Below are 16,940 nucleotides of genomic sequence, written 5' to 3'. Positions count from 1 at the left end.
TGGCAGCATCCTAGTAAATCTTTTCTGCACTCTTTCTAGTTTAATAATATCCTTTCCATAATAGGGTGACCAGAACTGTACACAGTATTCCAAGTGTGGCCTAACTAATGTCTTGTACAACTTCAACAAGACATCCCAACTCCTGTATTCAATGTTCTGACCAATGAAACCAAGCATGCCGAATGCCTTCTTCACCACCCTATCTACCTGTGACTCCACTTTCAAGGAGCTATGAACCTGTACTCCTAGATCTCTTTGTTCTATAACTCTCCCCAACACCCTACCATTAACGGAGTAGGTCCTGGCCCGATTCGATCTACCAAAATGCATCACCTCACATTTATCTAAATTAAACTCCATCTGCCATTCATCGGCCCACTGGCCCAATTTATCAAGATCCCGTTGCAATCCTAGGTAACCTTCTTCACTGTCCACAATGCCACCAATCTTGGTGTCATCTGCAAACTTACTAACCATGCCTCCTAAATTCTCATCCAAATCATTAATATAAATAACAAATAACAGCGGACCCAGCACCGATCCCTGAGGCACACCGCTGGTCACAGGCCTCCAGTTTGAAAAACAACCCTCTACAACCACCCTTGAAAAGGAAAAATTTGCAGGGCTATGGGGAAAGAACAGGGGAGTGGGACTAATTGGATAGCTCTTTCAAAGAGCTGGCACAGCTGACATCGAGGCATGTTCCAGCACTTGTCGGTGGTCAGGGATGAGCAGCAGGAACCAGAACAGCTAAGGCCAACTGCATTGCTTGTGCTGAAGCAGTGACTTCAACATGTACTGGGGCTCAGGGGTGAAAATCTGGCTGCTCTGTACCAATATGCTCACTGAGCTGAGAGACACAGTTTTAAAAGCACTACAAAATATTAGTGACTTTATTCTCCACGAGCATTTCCATTCAACACTGCCACCCGGTGGCCAAAACATCTCAATTTCACAATATTTTGTAGGTGGTTGTCATTTTCATATCTTCACACTGTTCCCTCAGAGAATAATGTGAAGTACTGAATGGATGCGCAGGCTGATTCAAAGCGAAAGGCTGCTACATGAAGGCTCCTTCCATGGCCGTAACCATCTTTAGACAGCAGGAGAGTTTTATGGACCACTATAACCCATACATTGAGGGGATAGGGGAACCACCCACACCCACCGGACATGAGTATCCTGCTGGATGTCAACACAGAATTCAAAACCAGAGCTCTGGTCTCCACTCACCGGGACTTTCTGGAGTGGGGTTTGAACTCAGAGGCGGGTTTGAACTCAGAGGCGGGAACACTAACACTGAGCCAAAGGCTCGCTGCCATTCTGCAGGTGAGACACAAACAACGCCTAGGCATCAAATATGGGATGCCATGCAAGTTGTTTCTTGAAGAAAACACAGGAACAAAAGCCTGCCCCCCACCACCAAGCCAAAAGACTCACCCTCAAAATCATCCAGAGTTCAGACTCCAGCCCCATCCCTCCCCATTTACAATTCTCAGTGCAGCAGAGACACCATGACACATGACCTTCAGGAGAGTCCAGAATTCTGTCTTATTCAACGTGAAAGGCATGTTAAAATAAATAAAGTGCGAAAAGCCCATTTAAAGTTTATTACGGTGAAAACAGATTTTCAGTTTGTATGACACTTTGAAAAGTCAATACTATTCTAGAAAATCTCCTTGGTTGTTGGGAGGAGCTAAAGGGTGAGCTAGAGGGAAAAAAAAAAGAGAAAAACAAAACTGCAGGTAGTCATATGGGCCAGGGTGGAAGAAGCAAGCCTGGGGAAAAATAAACTTCAAAGAGACAGCTGTTGCAGGCTGAGGACCACAGGTGGCTGGGGACGTGCGATGTCTGAGGTCCAACTAATACTACTGGGGATGTGAATTTGAGGGCAACGTGGTGCGAGTTGGCCCTAACACTAATCCAGCAGCTGGAAACAGGTGGGTTGAAAGCAGGTCAGGCAAATAGGCTCTAGCACTGGATTTGATGCTGTCCCATTACTAATGAGGAAAGAAAACAGAGTGGGTGGGCAGTTAGGCTGCGATCCAATAAATTGGGTTGGGGGGAGGGGAAGCCTTAATAGATTGGATGAGTAAAGGGGTTCTGGCTGCTCTGAAATTGGGGTTTAAAATTTGTTAAAAATAACCAAAAAAAAATCAGGTTAAACAACAAAATGGCAGGTGGAGCTGGGCGACTTGCCACCTTGTGGCGGGAAGACCGGAATTTTAGTGTGACAGGCAAATGTTGACATAGGGTTTTCCCACTACAAACATTGGCAAAATAACTCAAAAATCATGACACAGGAATTGAGATTAATGTGGACAGGAAGTGCATACCATGCACAAGACTTTTTATGGTATAAATAATGTATTGGGCCAGAAATCGCTCCCGAAATAACGGAGGAGCTCAATAGAGATCTCCGTTTTTAGTGACGAATTCAAGGAGCAAGTTGCTACGTTTTCACATGCGCAGTACAACGCAGAATTTGTGAACTTGTTCCTAGTGGTTTGCCAGCGATATGACAGCTTCGAATTAAAGGGCCATCACACGCTGCAATCAGAGAAATCATTGAAAAAGCATCAATTTGCTTATCTGCCCAGCTGGAAAGTAACTAATTACGCCACCAAACAGGTGCGCTTAAAAATACCAGGTCTAAACTAATTTTAACAGCGCGGTTAGTCTTAATGACAGCCAAACAACTAAAAATTAACTTTTTAAAAATGTGGAGTCTCATATTACTCCTTATTTTAATAGTTTTTCGTTATTTAAAAAAACTTTAAAATTTTTAAAAAACTTTTCCCTTCTGTCTCTTTAATTTGATTATTTCTTTAGCTTTTTATTAAAAAAAATTAAAATTATTTACAATGACATCCAGAATACTAACTTTAAATGAATGAAGTCTGCTTGCCTGCTTGAGCAATGCAGCCTGAATCTGTGGGTTTACTTCTCTTCCTGACAGATTTTATGGGCGTGTCATCTCCTCTCAGATTTTTTCCTTGCCGCGCAGCAACTTGCATTGCGCAGAGGCTGGGATGATAACACACACTTTGTTTAAAGTTTGAATTTAAGCAATTCGATGCCACAGAGCCCGCAGTAAGTAAATTCGTTAATTAAATTTGCAGGAGCTGCGGCGGTTAGCGTTGCTTCGCTGCTCTGCTTGATTTCTGACCCATCATATATTTCAGTGGATTCTCGTGATAAGTCAGAGCATGTGGCCTCTCTTCCACCCGCCTCCGTCATTCTTTGTGTTGCTGCTTCTCTCTCTTCTGCAACTTTCTACATGTCTCATCTGCTTCTTTCCTCCTCAGTCCTCTTCTGCTTGTGTTTGATCCCCCTTTCCTTTTGGGTGGGCTGTGTTAGGTCGCATGGCCTAGAAGGGAGTACCTGTGGGCTGCAGCCAATGATTTCCATTGACGGGTGAGGGCAGTCAGTGGGTCAGGAAGGAAGCCGTGGAATGTTGTATTTTCAGTTGGTGGGTGCAGGGCACTGTTTATGGGCAGGATACTGGTGGGGGACCCAGCCAATGCCACATGCTTGCTTTGGTGTAGCAGGTTGCAGGGTGATATTTGGGTCACAATTTCAGAGCCATGAGCTGATTTTCGGATTGTGGGTAGGTGAAGCGATATGGCCGTGGAGCAGGGCTGCACTGGAAGGGGGTGGAGCACCAACCCCTTTCTCACATGGCGACTCTCCCAGCCCCACAACAAACCTCTTCTTTCGACCCAGTGCCATCCCAACCCCTTCCCACTACTTCTCATGCCAAACAGTCATCCTCAATCTCTTTGCTTCTATCACCTCACTTTCCACCCCCCATAACTCTCTACCAATCCCTCCCACGCTAGTGCCTCTCTATTCTGCTCCCTTCCCACCCACCAGGGTCTCCCTCGCTCCCTTTCCCCCCCCCCCACCCCAGGGTCACCCTCGCTCCTTTTCCCCCCCCACCCCCGGGTCTGCCTTGCTCCCTTCCCCCCCCCTCCAGGGTCTCCCTCGCTCTCGCTCCCTCCACCCCCCCCCCGCCCCAGGGTCTCCCTCGCTCTCGCTCCCTCCACCCCCCCCCCCCCCCCGCCCCAGGGTCTCCCTCGTTCTCGCTCCCTCTCCCTCCCCCCCCCCGCCCCAGGGTCTCCCTCGCTCCCGCTCCCTCTCCCCCCCCCCCCCCCCCGCCCCAGGGTCTCCCTCGCTCCCGCTCCCTCTCCCCCCCCCCCCCCCCGCCCCAGGGTCTCCCTCGCTCCCTCTCCCTCCCCCCCACCCCCCCCCAGGGTCTCCCTCTCTCCCTTCCCCCCACCCCCCCCCCCGGGTCTCCCTCTCCTGTCTCCCCCCTCCCTTCCCTCCCTGGTCTCCCCCTTCCCCCCTCCCCCAGTGGCACCCCGTCTCTCTCTCCCCCCTCCCCCAGTAACACACTCTCTCTCTCTCTCTCTCTCCCCACCAACTCTCCCTGTTTCTCCCCCCCCCCTCTCCCCACCAACTCTCCCTGTTTCTCCCCCCCCCTCTCCCCACCAACTCTCCCTGTTTCTGCCCCCCCCTCTCCCCACCAACTCTCCCTGTTTCTGCCCCCCCCCTCTCCCCACCAACTCTCCCTGTTTCTCACCCCCCCTCCCCACTAACTCCCTGTTTCTCACCCCCCCTCCCCACTAACTCCCTGTTTCTCACCCCCCCTCCCCACTAACTCCGTTTCTCACCCCCCCTCCCCACTAACTCCCTGTTTCTCACCCCCCCTCCCCACTAACTCCCTGTTTCTCACCCCCCCTCCCCACTAACTCCCTGTTTCTCACCCCCCCTCCCCACTAACTCCCTGTTTCTCACCCCCCCTCCCCACTAACTCCCTGTTTCTCACCCCCCCTCCCCACTAACTCCCTGTTTCTCACCCCCCCTCCCCACTAACTCCCTGTTTCTCACCCCCCCTCCCCACTAACTCCCTGTTTCTCACCCCCCCTCCCCACTAACTCCCTGTTTCTCACCCCCCCTCCCCACTAACTCCCTGTTTCTCACCCCCCCTCCCCACTAACTCCCTGTTTCTCACCCCCCCTCCCCACTAACTCCCTGTTTCTCACCCCCCCTCCCCACTAACTCCCTGTTTCTCACCCCCCCTCCCCACTAACTCCCTGTTTCTCACCCCTCTCCCCACTAACTCCCTGTTTCTCACCCCCCCTCCCCACTAACTCCCTGTTTCTCACCCCCCCTCCCCACTAACTCCCTGTTTCTCACCCCCCCTCCCCACTAACTCCCTGTTTCTCACCCCCCCTCCCCACTAACTCCCTGTTTCTCACCCCCCCTCCCCACTAACTCCCTGTTTCTCACCCCTCTCCCCACTAACTCCCCGTTTCTCCCCCACCCCACTAACTCCGTTTCTCCCACCCCCCCCCCCACTAACTCCCTGTTTCTCCACCCCTCCCCACAAACTCCCTGTTTCTCCCCCTCCCCACTAACTCCCTGTTTCTCCCCCTCCCCACTAACTCCCTGTTTCTCCCCCTCCCCACTAACTCCCTGTTTCTCCCCCTCCCCACTAACTCCCTGTTTCTCCCCCTCCCCACTAACTCCCTGTTTCTTTCCCCCCCCTCCCCACCCCACTCCCTGTTTCTCACCACCCCCCCTCGCCACGAACTCCCTGTTTCTCCACCCCTCCCCACAAACTCCCTGTTTCTCCCCCTCCCCACTAACTCCCTGTTTCTCCCCCTCCCCACTAACTCCCTGTTTCTCCCCCTCCCCACTAACTCCCTGTTTCTCCCCCTCCCCACTAACTCCCTGTTTCTCCCCCTCCCCACTAACTCCCTGTTTCTTTCCCCCCCCTCCCCACCCCACTCCCTGTTTCTCACCACCCCCCCTCGCCACGAACTCCCTGTTTCTCCCCCCCCCCCGCCCACTCACTCCCTGTTTCTCCCCCCCCTCCCCACTAACTCCCTGTCTCTCCACCCCCCCCACTAACTCCCTGTTTCTCCCCCCACCACACTAACTCCCTGTTTCTCCCCCTCCCCACTAACTCCCTGTTTCTTTCCCCCCCCTCCCCACCCCACTCCCTGTTTCTCACCCCCCCTCCCCACTAACTCGCTGTTTCTCACCCCCCCTCCCCACTAACTCCCTGTTTCTCACCCCCCCTCCCCACTAACTCCCTGTTTCTCACCCCCCCTCCCCACTAACTCCCTGTTTCTCACCCCCCCGCCCACTCCCTCCCTGTTTCTCCCCCCCCTCCCCACTAACTCCCTGTTTCTCCCCCCCCCGCCCACTACCTCCCTGTTTCTCCCCCCCTCCTCCCCACTACCTCCCTGTTTCCCCCCCCCCTCCCCACTACCTCCCCGTTTCTCCCCACTACCTCCCCGTTTCTCCCCCCCCTCCCCGTTTCTCCCCCCCCTCCCCACTACCTCCCCGTTTCTCCCCCCCCCCTCCCCACTACCTCCCCGTTTCTCCCCCCCCCTCCCCACTACCTCCCCGTTTCTCCCCCCCCTCCCCACTACCTCCCCGTTTCTCCCCCCCCTCCCCACTACCTCCCCGTTTCTCCCCCCCCCTCCCCACTACCTCCCCGTTTCTCCCCCCCCCTCCCCACTACCTCCCCGTTTCTCCCCCCCCTCCCCACTACCTCCCCGTTTCTCCCCCCCCTCCCCGTTTCTCCCCCCCCTCCCCGTTTCTCCCCCCCCTCCCCGTTTCTCCCCCCCCTCCCCGTTTCTCCCCCCCCTCCCCGTTTCTCCCCCCCCTCCCCACTAACTCCCTGTTTCTCCACCCCCCCACTAACTCCGTTTCTCCCCCCCCCGACTAACTCCGTTTCTCCCCCCACCACACTAACTCCCTGTTTCTCCCCCTCCCCACTAACTCCCTGTTTCTCCCCCTCCCCACTAACTCCCTGTTTCTTTCCCCCCCCTCCCCACCCCATTCCCTGTTTCTCCCCACCTCCCTCGCCACTAACTCCCTGTTTCTCCACCCCCCCCTCCCCACTACCTCCCTGTTTCTCCCCCCCTCCCCGTTTCTCCCCCACCTCCCCACTACCTCCCTGTTTCTCCTCCCCCTCCCCACTACCTCCCTGTTTCTCCCCCCCCCCTCCCCCTCCCCACTAACTCCCCGTTTCTCTCCCTCCCCCTCCCCACAAACTCCGTGTTTCTCTCCCTCCCCACTAACCCCCTGTTTCTCCCCCCACTCCCCACGAACTCCCTGTTTCTCCCCCTCCCCACGAACTCCCTGTTTCTCACCCCCCCTCCCCACCAATTCCCTGTTTCTCACCCCCCCTCCCCACCAACTCCCTGTTTCTCACCCCCCCTCCCCACTAACTCCATGTTTCTCACCCCCCCCTCCCCACTAACTCCCTGTTTCTCACCCCCCCTCCCCACTAACTCCATGTTTCTCACCCCCCCCTCCCCACTAACTCCCTTTCTCACCCCCCCTCCCCACTAACTCCCTTTCTCACCCCCCCTCCCCACTAACTCCCTGTTTCTCCCCCACCCCACTAACTCCCTGTTTCTCCCACCCCCCCACTAACTCCCTGTTTCTCCACCCCCCCCACTAACTCCCTGTTTCTCCACCCCCCCCACTAACTCCCTGTTTCTCCACCCCCCCCCACTAACTCCCTGTTTCTCCCCCCCGCCCCCTCACTAACTCCCTATTTCTCCCCCCCCCCCCCACTCCCTCCCTTTTTATCCCCCTCCCCACTAACTCCGTTTCTCCCCCTCCCCACTAACTCCGTTTCTACCCCCCCCTCCCCACCCCATTCCCTGTTTCTCCCCACCCCCCCTCGCCACTAACTCCCTGTTTCTCCACCCCCCCTCCCCACTACCTCCCTGTTTCTCCCCACCTCCCCGTTTCTCCCCCCCCCTCCCCACGACCTCCCTGTTTCTCCCCCCCCTCCCCACTAACTCCCCGTTTCTCTCCCTCCCCCTCCCCACTAACTCCGTTTCTCTCCCTCCCCACAAACTCCCTGTTTCTCCCCCCCCTCCCCACAAACTCCCTGTTTCTCCCCCCCCCCTCCCCACAAACTCCCTGTTTCTCCCCCCCCCTCCCCACAAACTCCCTGTTTCTCCCCCCCTCCCCGTTTCTCCCCCCCCTCCCCGTTTCTCCCCCCCCGTCCCCACTACCTCCCTGTTTCTCCCCCCCCCGTCCCCACGACCTCCCTGTTTCTCCCCCCCCCACTCCCCACTACCTCCCTGTTTCTCCCCCCCCCTCCCCACTACCTCCCTGTTTCTCCCCCCCCTCCCCACTAACTCCCCGTTTCTCTCCCTCCCCCTCCCCACTAACTCAGTTTCTCTCCCTCCCCACAAACTCCCTGTTTCTCCCCCCCCCTCCCCACTAACTCCCTGTTTCTCCCCCCCCCCTCCCCACTAACTCCCTGTTTCTCCCCCCCCCTCCCCACTAACTCCCTGTTTCTCCCCCCCCCCTCCCCACTAACTCCCCGTTTCTCCCCCCCCCTCCCCACTAACTCCCCGTTTCTCTCCCTCCCCCTCCCCACTAACTCCCCGTTTCTCTCCCTCCCCACTAACTCCCTGTTTCTCCCCCCCCTCCCCACTAACTCCCTGTTTCTCCCCCCCCCTCCCCACTAACTCCCTGTTTCTCCCCCCCCCCTCCCCACTAACTCCCCGTTTCTCTCCCTCCCCCTCCCCACTAACTCCCCGTTTCTCTCCCTCCCCCTCCCCACTAACTCCCCGTTTCTCTCCCTCCCCACAAACTCCCTGTTTCTCCGCCCCCTCCCCACTAACTCCCCGTTTCTCTCCCTCCCCACAAACTCCCTGTTTCTCCCCCCCCTCCCCACTAACTCCCTGTTTCTCCCCCCCCTCCCCACTAACTCCCTGTTTCTCCCCCCCCCCTCCCCACTAACTCCCTGTTTCTCTCCCTCCCCCTCCCCACTAACTCCCCGTTTCTCTCCCTCCCCACTAACTCCCTGTTTCTCCCCCCCCTCCCCACTAACTCCCTGTTTCTCCCCCCCCTCCCCACTAACTCCCTGTTTCTCACCCCCCCCTCCCCACTAACTCCCCGTTTCTCTCCCTCCCCACAAACTCCCTGTTTCTCTCCCTCCCCACAAACTCCCTGTTTCTCCCCCCCCTCCCCACTAACTCCCTGTTTCTCCCCCCCCCCTCCCCACTAACTCCCTGTTTCTCCCCCCCCCTCCCCACTAACTCCCTGTTTCTCTCCCTCCCCCTCCCCACTAACTCCCTGTTTCTCTCCCTCCCCACAAACTCCCTGTTTCTCCCCCCCCTCCCCACTAACTCCCTGTTTCTCCCCCCCCTCCCCACTAACTCCCTGTTTCTCCCCCCCCCCTCCCCACTAACTCCCTGTTTCTCTCCCTCCCCCTCCCCACTAACTCCCCGTTTCTCTCCCTCCCCACTAACTCCCTGTTTCTCCCCCCCCTCCCCACTAACTCCCTGTTTCTCCCCCCCCCCTCCCCACTAACTCCCCGTTTCTCTCCCTCCCCCTCCCCACTAACTCCCCGTTTCTCTCCCTCCCCACAAACTCCCTGTTTCTCCGCCCCCTCCCCACTAACTCCCCGTTTCTCTCCCTCCCCACAAACTCCCTGTTTCTCCCCCCCCTCCCCACTAACTCCCTGTTTCTCCCCCCCCCCTCCCCACTAACTCCCTGTTTCTCCCCCCCCTCCCCACTACCTCCCTGTTTCTCCCCCCCCCTCCCCACTACCTCCCTGTTTCTCCCCCCCCCTCCCCACTACCTCCCTGTTTCTCCCCCCCCTCCCCACTACCTCCCCCCCCTCCCCACTACCTCCCCCCCCTCCCCACTACCTCCCCCCCCTCCCCACTACCTCCCCCCCCTCCCCACTACCTCCCCCCCCTCCCCACTACCTCCCCCCCCCTCCCCACTACCTCCCTGTTTCTCCCCCCCCTCCCCACTACCTCCCTGTTTCTCCCCCCCCCTCCCCACTACCTCCCTGTTTCTCCCCCCCCCTCCCCACTACCTCCCTGTTTCTCCCCCCCCCTCCCCACTACCTCCCTGTTTCTCCCCACTACCTCCCCCCCCCTCCCCACTACCTCCCCCCCCTCCCCACTACCTCCCCCCCCCTCCCCACTACCTCCCTGTTTCTCCCCCCCCTCCCCACTACCTCCCTGTTTCTCCCCCCCCCTCCCCACTACCTCCCTGTTTCTCCCCCCCCCTCCCCACTACCTCCCCCCCCCTCCCCACTACCTCCCCCCCCTCCCCACTACCTCCCCCCCCTCCCCACTACCTCCCCCCCCTCCCCACTACCTCCCCACTACCTCCCCCCCCTCCCCACTACCTCCCCCCCCTCCCCACTACCTCCCCCCCCTCCCCACTACCTCCCTGTTCCTCCCCCCCCTCCCCACTACCTCCCTGTTCCTCCCCCCCCTCCCCACTACCTCCCTGTTCCTCCCCCCCCTCCCCACTACCTCCCTGTTCCTCCCCACTACCTCCCTGTTTCTCCCCTCCCCACTACCTCCCTGTTTCTCCCCTCCCCTCCCCACTACCTCCCTGTATCTCCCCCCACCTCCCTGTTTCTCCCCACCCCCCTCACTCCGTGTTTCCCCCCCCTCCCCACTACCTCCCCGTTTTCCACCCCCTCCCCCCCCTCCCCACTACCTCCCCCCCCTCCCCACTACCTCCCCCCCCTCCCCACTACCTCCCCCCCCTGTTCCTCCCCACTACCTCCCTGTTTCTCCCCTCCCCACTACCTCCCTGTTTCTCCCCTCCCCACTACCTCCCTGTTTCTCCCCTCCCCACTACCTCCCTGTTTCTCCCCCACCCCTCCCCACTACCTCCCTGTTTCCCCCCCTCCCCACTAACTCCCCGTTTTCCACCCCCTCCCTCCCTCCCCCCCCCCTCCCCTCCCTCCTAACTTCCTCCCTCCCCACTAACGCCCCGTCCCCCTCCCTCCCCCCCTCCCTCCCTCCCAACGCCCCGTCCCCCTCCCTCCCAACGCCCCGTCCCCCTCCCTCCCAACGCCCCGTCCCCCTCCCTCCCAACGCCCCGTCCCCCTCCCTCCCAACGCCCCGTCCCCCTCCCTCCCAACGCCCCGTCCCCCTCCCTCCCAACGCCCCGTCCCCCTCCCTCCCAACGCCCCGTCCCGTGTGTGTCTGTTTCTTTGCTTATTTATTCCGGAGTTTCTCTCCTTCTATCTATCCCGCTCTCTGTGTGTGTGTGTGTGTGTGTGTTTATTTATTCCGGCCTGTTCTCTCTCTATTTATTCCGGCCTGTTCTCTCTCTATTTATTCCGGCCTGTTCTCTCTATTTATTCCGGCCTGTCCCTCTCTCTCTCTCTATCTATCTCTCTATTTATCCTTTCTCACCTTCACTCCTCGGTGACGCGCTTCTTTACCGAGTAGCGGCCATTACCAGCGATGTCACGGGGAGAGTTTGATTGTTTCCCAGGAGAGCCCGTTGGAGCGGATTCCCGTGTGGGTGGTGTTGCGGATCGACCCGGTTTCACCAGATTGTCTGATGCCCGAGGTTTTATTATCGAAGACATTAAGTGGCGCGGAGTGACAGACACTTTATTCGCCCCCCTGGAATGGGCCGCTCCACACCGTGACGCGCACTGCGCAGGCGCCAGTTGTTCCCAAGATGGCGGCGCTTTGCCTGGTGTCGGGTTTGTTGAAGCGATCGGTGAGTCAGGTCAGGGTTATACTAGTTACTGTAACCAGTGAGACTAGCAATTGGGGTCTGCGTTATACTGGTCATTGTAACCAGTTATATTGATGATTCAAGTTACTAGCCTCAAGGTTATACTGGTTGTGCATCTAGCGGGAGTTATAAACGTGATTCTATTTACTTAAGGTTATACTGGTCAGTGTAACTGGTGAGAGTTATATCAGTGATACTAGTTACTTGAGTTAAGGTTATACTGGTCATTGTAATCTTTGAGCGTTGTACTGGTGATACTAGTTACTAGACATCAGGGTTAGCCTGGTCATTGTAACCTGTGAGTATTTTAGTGATACTAGCTACTGGAGGTCAGTGGTCATAGGTGTCACTGTAACCTTTGAGAGTTATAGAGCTGCTCGTAACTGTGTGAAGGTGTCAGCCGTGGCCCAGTTGTAGCACTCTCACCTGAGTCAGAAGGTCGTGGGTTCAAGCCCCATGCCAGAAATTTGAGTACATAATCTATGCTGACACTTCAAAGCAGTACTGAGGGTGTGCAGCACTGTTGGAGGTGACATCTTTCAGATTCAGTATTAAACTGAGGTCCCTTCTGTCCTCTCCAGACATAAAAGATTCCATGGCATTATTCAAAGAAGACTAGGAGAGTACCACCGGTGCCCTGGCTAATATTTATCTCCCTGCTGTTTGTGGGGCCTTGCCGTGTGCCAATTGGCTGCCACATTTCTCTACATTACAACAGTGTCTATACTTAAAAAGTCCTTCTTTGGCTGTAAAGCACTTTGGGATATCCTGAGGATGTGCAAGGCGTTACATAAATGCAAGTTCTTTCTAGTCTTTACTGGGGGGGGGGTCTATGTTTATGCAGGTTAGTGTAACCTATGAGAGGTATTTGTAAACAATTTTACAACACCAAGTTATAGTCCAGCAATTTTAATTTAAATAATGATGTTCACCTGAGGAAGGAGGTAGCCTCCGAAAGCTTGTGAATTTAAAATAAAATTGCTGGACTATAACTTGGTGTTGTAAAATTGTTTACAATTGTCAACCCCAGTCCATCACCGGCATCGCCACATTATGAGAGGTATGGTGGTGCAACTGGTTATTGTAATCCCTGCAGGGTTATACTAATTCAAGGAGGTACTAACTAGGATTTAAAAAGTGATTGTAACCAATGCGTGCAGGCCCACACTAATTAAGCCTATAGTTAAAATCTCTCTTGTAGTCAGTAGTTTACCTGATGGGACCTCTGTCCTCAAACTATTTTAAAATGTTATTTTGGAGTCATTGGCAAACTTTTGTTTCCTTACCTTGTTGACCTTCTCATACTGTTTCAAGTAGGCCTCCAAATTATCTTTGCACCTTTCTTTCTGTACTACAGTTTCAACCAGGACAAGCTGTTTCACCTTGTCCATAACAGTAGAACACAGTGGCATATTCAAAACTAATCTGCGGAAACATTATTTCAGTGAGCAAGTGGTAAATTGATGGAACAAGCTCCTTAGGGAGACGGTGGAAGCAAATAATGTTGATTTATTCACATGCAAATTAGATAGATTTCTTTCAGAAAAAAAGATTTTGGGATACAGTATATGAGTAATTTGAGACATGACGTGGTAAGTGTAGCATACTTGGGAGGAACTTTGAACCTATGGTTCGCAAAGCTTTCCACCACTGGGTTTTCGTTGCCTCATGTCTGGGTCTGTTGTAGACTAATTGATAGAGATTGATTACCATGATTGGTAACTATTCCATTATTGTTGTATCATGTGACTGTCAGGATGGTAGAAGGCGAACTAGATGGACCTTGGCCATTTTCGTACAGCAATTCCCATGTTAAAATGATACATTTTGTGGAATTTGAAAGAATACAGGTGAACACTGCTATGGGTTTCCTCATTTTTGAGCCATCACCCGAAAGCTCCTTTCCATCTATTCTCCCTTTTTTTCTGTGTTGAAAAACTTAGAGCTTCATCATCTCTTTGTTTGTCCTGTTGTGCCAACCTTCTGCTACCACTTCTATTAAAGATTGATGTTCTGGTCATAAATCCTTCCTCAGTCAATACCAGCAAAAACAGATTAATTAGTAATTCATCTTGCTGGGTCCAAAATGGCTGCCAAGTTTACCTATATGAGGGTTACTGCACCTCAAAGTAATTGATTATAATGGAAGCACTTTGAGACATTTCTAGGCTAGATCAGGCACTATATAAATGCAAGTCTCTTTCCTTCCAAATTGAGTTTGTGAGATCACTTTTTCTGGCAACTTGAAATGTGCCTTCACTCGTGATAGCTGTGTAGATCTATCATTGATTTTGCAGATGGTTTTATTTTACATGTTACCATATTCATCTTTGCATTTTTAGTCTGGTGGCCTTCAACCATTTTTAATTAATTGGGTTTTGTATCTTCACAGATCCCTGCAGTGTGTCAAACAGGAGCTTGCAGTTTCCACTTTGCCATCAATGGGAAACGTAACAAAAATGCAGCCAAAGTTTCAAATACAGTAAGTGAAGATCCATAAAGCTCGACCCTGCAGTCTGTTATTGTAGCCTTTAATTTAGTTTCTGAACTTCCTTGCATTACTTGATCATGTATGCCCAATACTGAGACAGCAAATTCTAAAAATGTTCAAATGCAACTTGCTAATTTTGGTGAATTTCAAAACCCAGACACCTAAAGCCCGCTGATTTTTAGTAGGAGCCTCTTTTCGGTTTAATGGTTTCAGCGTTTGACTCCTGGGAAATGGGGCTTTTGATGATGAGGCACATGCTAGGAGAGAATAGACAAAAAAATTATCCCATCAAATAGTGACCAGGATCTTTGGGCCCAACACCCGCCCAAAGGAGCAGCATTAGGTGTCAGCATCCAGGCATTCTGTGGAGACATAAGACCCCAAATGGACTGTGAATTAAAACTTCAGTCAGTGGAGTGGATGAGGGATGACAGAGGGACTCTGCTCCTTGGACTCCACTGCCACCAGCTGGATAGTGGCAGAGCAGCAGTAGGCTGGATTTTGAGAGCAGGAGCGGCCACAGCCACTAATCAGAGTAACAATGCGATTGGCCAGCTATTGGGCCTTTTGAAATCTGGGGAATCTGGGAGCAGCGTCTTTTTAAAGGCACATTTCGCGTGGACTGGTCAGCCTAGCGCTAGGGCATGCAGTGAACAGGCAACAGCTGCAGAGAGAGAGAAAGAAAATATTTCCTGAGAAGTTACTTATTAGGGTGATGCAATGGAAATTAAAATCGGGAGTGACGTAAAACGGATTGTCGACTCGTTATCACCCATTTTATCTCTCAAAGTCAAGATCTACCGCATTGACTCATATAGCAAGAATCTGTTAGGATATCCATACCACACCTCAAAAATATAAATAGTATTTAACATGTATTGTGTTTCTAATATTGATGATATTGGATTTTAATTGAGCTAACACTTGTATATTATGTTTCACAACAAATCTGCACATTCATATAATTTTTAATAGATTTGTTGCTGGTGTATCTTAAAACATGTGAATGACGTCTTCTAGTTCTTTCACTGTTGGCTCCTTTAAGAATACTAATTTGCCTCCACAAAGCTATAAAATAAGGAAAAAGAAAAGGTAGGCACCTGTAGGCCATCAATTCCTAATTTCAAGGTTGAAGTGTAGAACGAAGAGGTAAAATCTGATGGTTTGGAAATTTTTGGTCTCCTACGAAATCATTTTCAAATGCTACAATAGAAAGTGAAAGCTAGTTTTAAAGTGTAATGGCGACTTGCAGCGTACTTGACTGTCCTTTATCCTAAAAGCTGATAGATTATAGTTTTGTTTTATTCTTAGGATGAGGGTAATGCTGGCACAGCCACATTTATTGACCGTCCCTAGTTGCCCTGCACAAGTGGTAGGCTGTATTGCCTCATAGCATTAAGTGACATTAAGAGTCAACTGCATAATGTGGGACTGGAGTAAGGGGAATAGGCTTCCCTTCCCTGCTGGATATTATTGAACCAGTTGGGTTTTTACAACAATCCAGCAGCTTTCATGGTCATTTTTTTTCCTTCTGTAACTTTGGGATTTGAACTCATGACCTCTGGGTTGGTAGTCCAATACCATAACTGCTACACTATCGTACCCATGTTGAAGTGGATGTAAAGTCTCCCAGATATGCAATATGAAAGTTGTTCAAAGTTGCACTTGAATCCTCTGTTTTTGTGCACCAGTGAAAATATTTGTTGTCCCTCTGATCCTTTACTTCTGAGATCTGTGCTATTGCACTTGGTAACCACTATGTGTCTGTTTGTGTTTTGCTTCCCTAATACAGATCTCCACTCAGTACCCAGTGGTTGATCATGAGTTTGATGCGGTAGTAGTCGGAGCAGGTGGTGCTGGTTTGCGAGCAGCTTTTGGTTTATCCGAGGCTGGTTTCAACACTGCCTGTATTACGAAACTCTTTCCTACCAGATCGCACACTGTTGCTGCACAGGTGAGATGCACTAATGTTCCTTCCATGCATTGTAAGTAGAAATGTTGTCTGATTCGTGTTTAAATGTGTACGTACTCTTCCCAAAAGCTTCATGGTGGGTGTGATTGAGAGGGACAGTGCAAGAGGTGGGGTGCGTGGTTGGGGCAAGGGGGACGATTGAGCAGTGTGAGTGAGCCAGATTGCACAGAACAAATCCCATATACAGCAATGAGATTAATGACCAGATAATCTACTTTTGGTTGAGGGATAAATATTGGCCAGGACATCGGGAGTTCTTGCATTGAATTAGTTTGCTACTTTTAACAAAACTCCTCTGTTCTTAGTGATATCAGTTTACAGCACAACACAAAAAACTGCCCATCATTTTCCACATAATTTTGCCCTATTGATAATCATTATTATTCTGTGTCAAAAATTGATTCTGGTGAGTTAAAGTGCTCTGAGGTTGAGATTAAGGGGCATCAATGGGGCAAAGTAGAGGAGGTTTATTGTACTCTTCATCTGACTTGTGCTGTACTTAACCTGGGAGTGTTCGGTTCGTGCACTGGGTGCAATGTGTTTTGATTCCCTCCCGTGACAACCACTGATGTATACCCAATGAAAGAAAAGGAGGTTTAAATTTCCTGGAAACAGATGGAGGAAACATTCTGGTTCTATTTGCAGGGTGGAATAAACGCTGCTCTGGGTAATATGGAGAGCGATGACTGGAGGTGGCATTTTTACGACACGGTGAAAGGATCTGATTGGCTGGGAGATCAAGATGCAATCCACTACATGACTGAGCAGGCACCAGCTGCTGTGATTGAGGTAAGAGGGCCACAAGATTTTTAAACACAAAATATACCTATGTTCTCTGTAAATGGGAAATGTTTCTACATGACAAGGGACTGGGTGGTGTAGCAGTTTAGCATGTTGACATCTCACTTCTGGGACCTAAGTTCA

The 16,940-nt window shown here is 52.7% G+C and overlaps 2 protein-coding genes across 5 annotated transcripts in view; one reads left to right on the top strand and one right to left on the bottom strand.

Moving 5' to 3' along the window:
- Nucleotides 1-11,487, bottom strand: part of LOC137317925 (coiled-coil domain-containing protein 127-like) — a 39,003-nt gene extending 27,516 nt beyond the window's left edge. For 2 of the 3 annotated variants that reach the window (XM_067980927.1, XM_067980939.1), the window contains exon 1: nt 11,220-11,487. The gene's annotated coding sequence lies outside the window, so the exon portion shown is untranslated. Of the gene's footprint in view, nt 1-2,884; nt 3,028-11,219 lie in introns of all 3 variants that reach the window. The other variant, XM_067980935.1, reaches the window with a different exon arrangement.
- sdha (succinate dehydrogenase complex, subunit A, flavoprotein (Fp)) overlaps nt 11,429-16,940 on the top strand; it is a 47,752-nt gene continuing 42,240 nt past the window's right edge. Inside the window, exons 1-4 of one of the 2 annotated variants that reach the window (XM_067980917.1) lie at nt 11,429-11,535; nt 13,946-14,035; nt 15,837-15,998; nt 16,662-16,805. In XM_067980917.1, coding sequence (XP_067837018.1) covers nt 11,494-11,535; nt 13,946-14,035; nt 15,837-15,998; nt 16,662-16,805 — 438 coding nt within the window. In that variant the 5' untranslated portion in view covers nt 11,429-11,493. Of the gene's footprint in view, nt 11,545-13,945; nt 14,036-15,836; nt 15,999-16,661; nt 16,806-16,940 lie in introns of both variants that reach the window. The other variant, XM_067980911.1, reaches the window with a different exon arrangement.

This window comes from Heptranchias perlo, chromosome 3, assembly GCF_035084215.1.
Source record: "Heptranchias perlo isolate sHepPer1 chromosome 3, sHepPer1.hap1, whole genome shotgun sequence".
In the NCBI taxonomy this organism is placed as follows: Eukaryota; Metazoa; Chordata; class Chondrichthyes; order Hexanchiformes; family Hexanchidae; genus Heptranchias; species Heptranchias perlo.
Note: the sequence above shows the minus strand (reverse complement) of the source record. Positions and strands in the feature narration are given on the sequence as shown.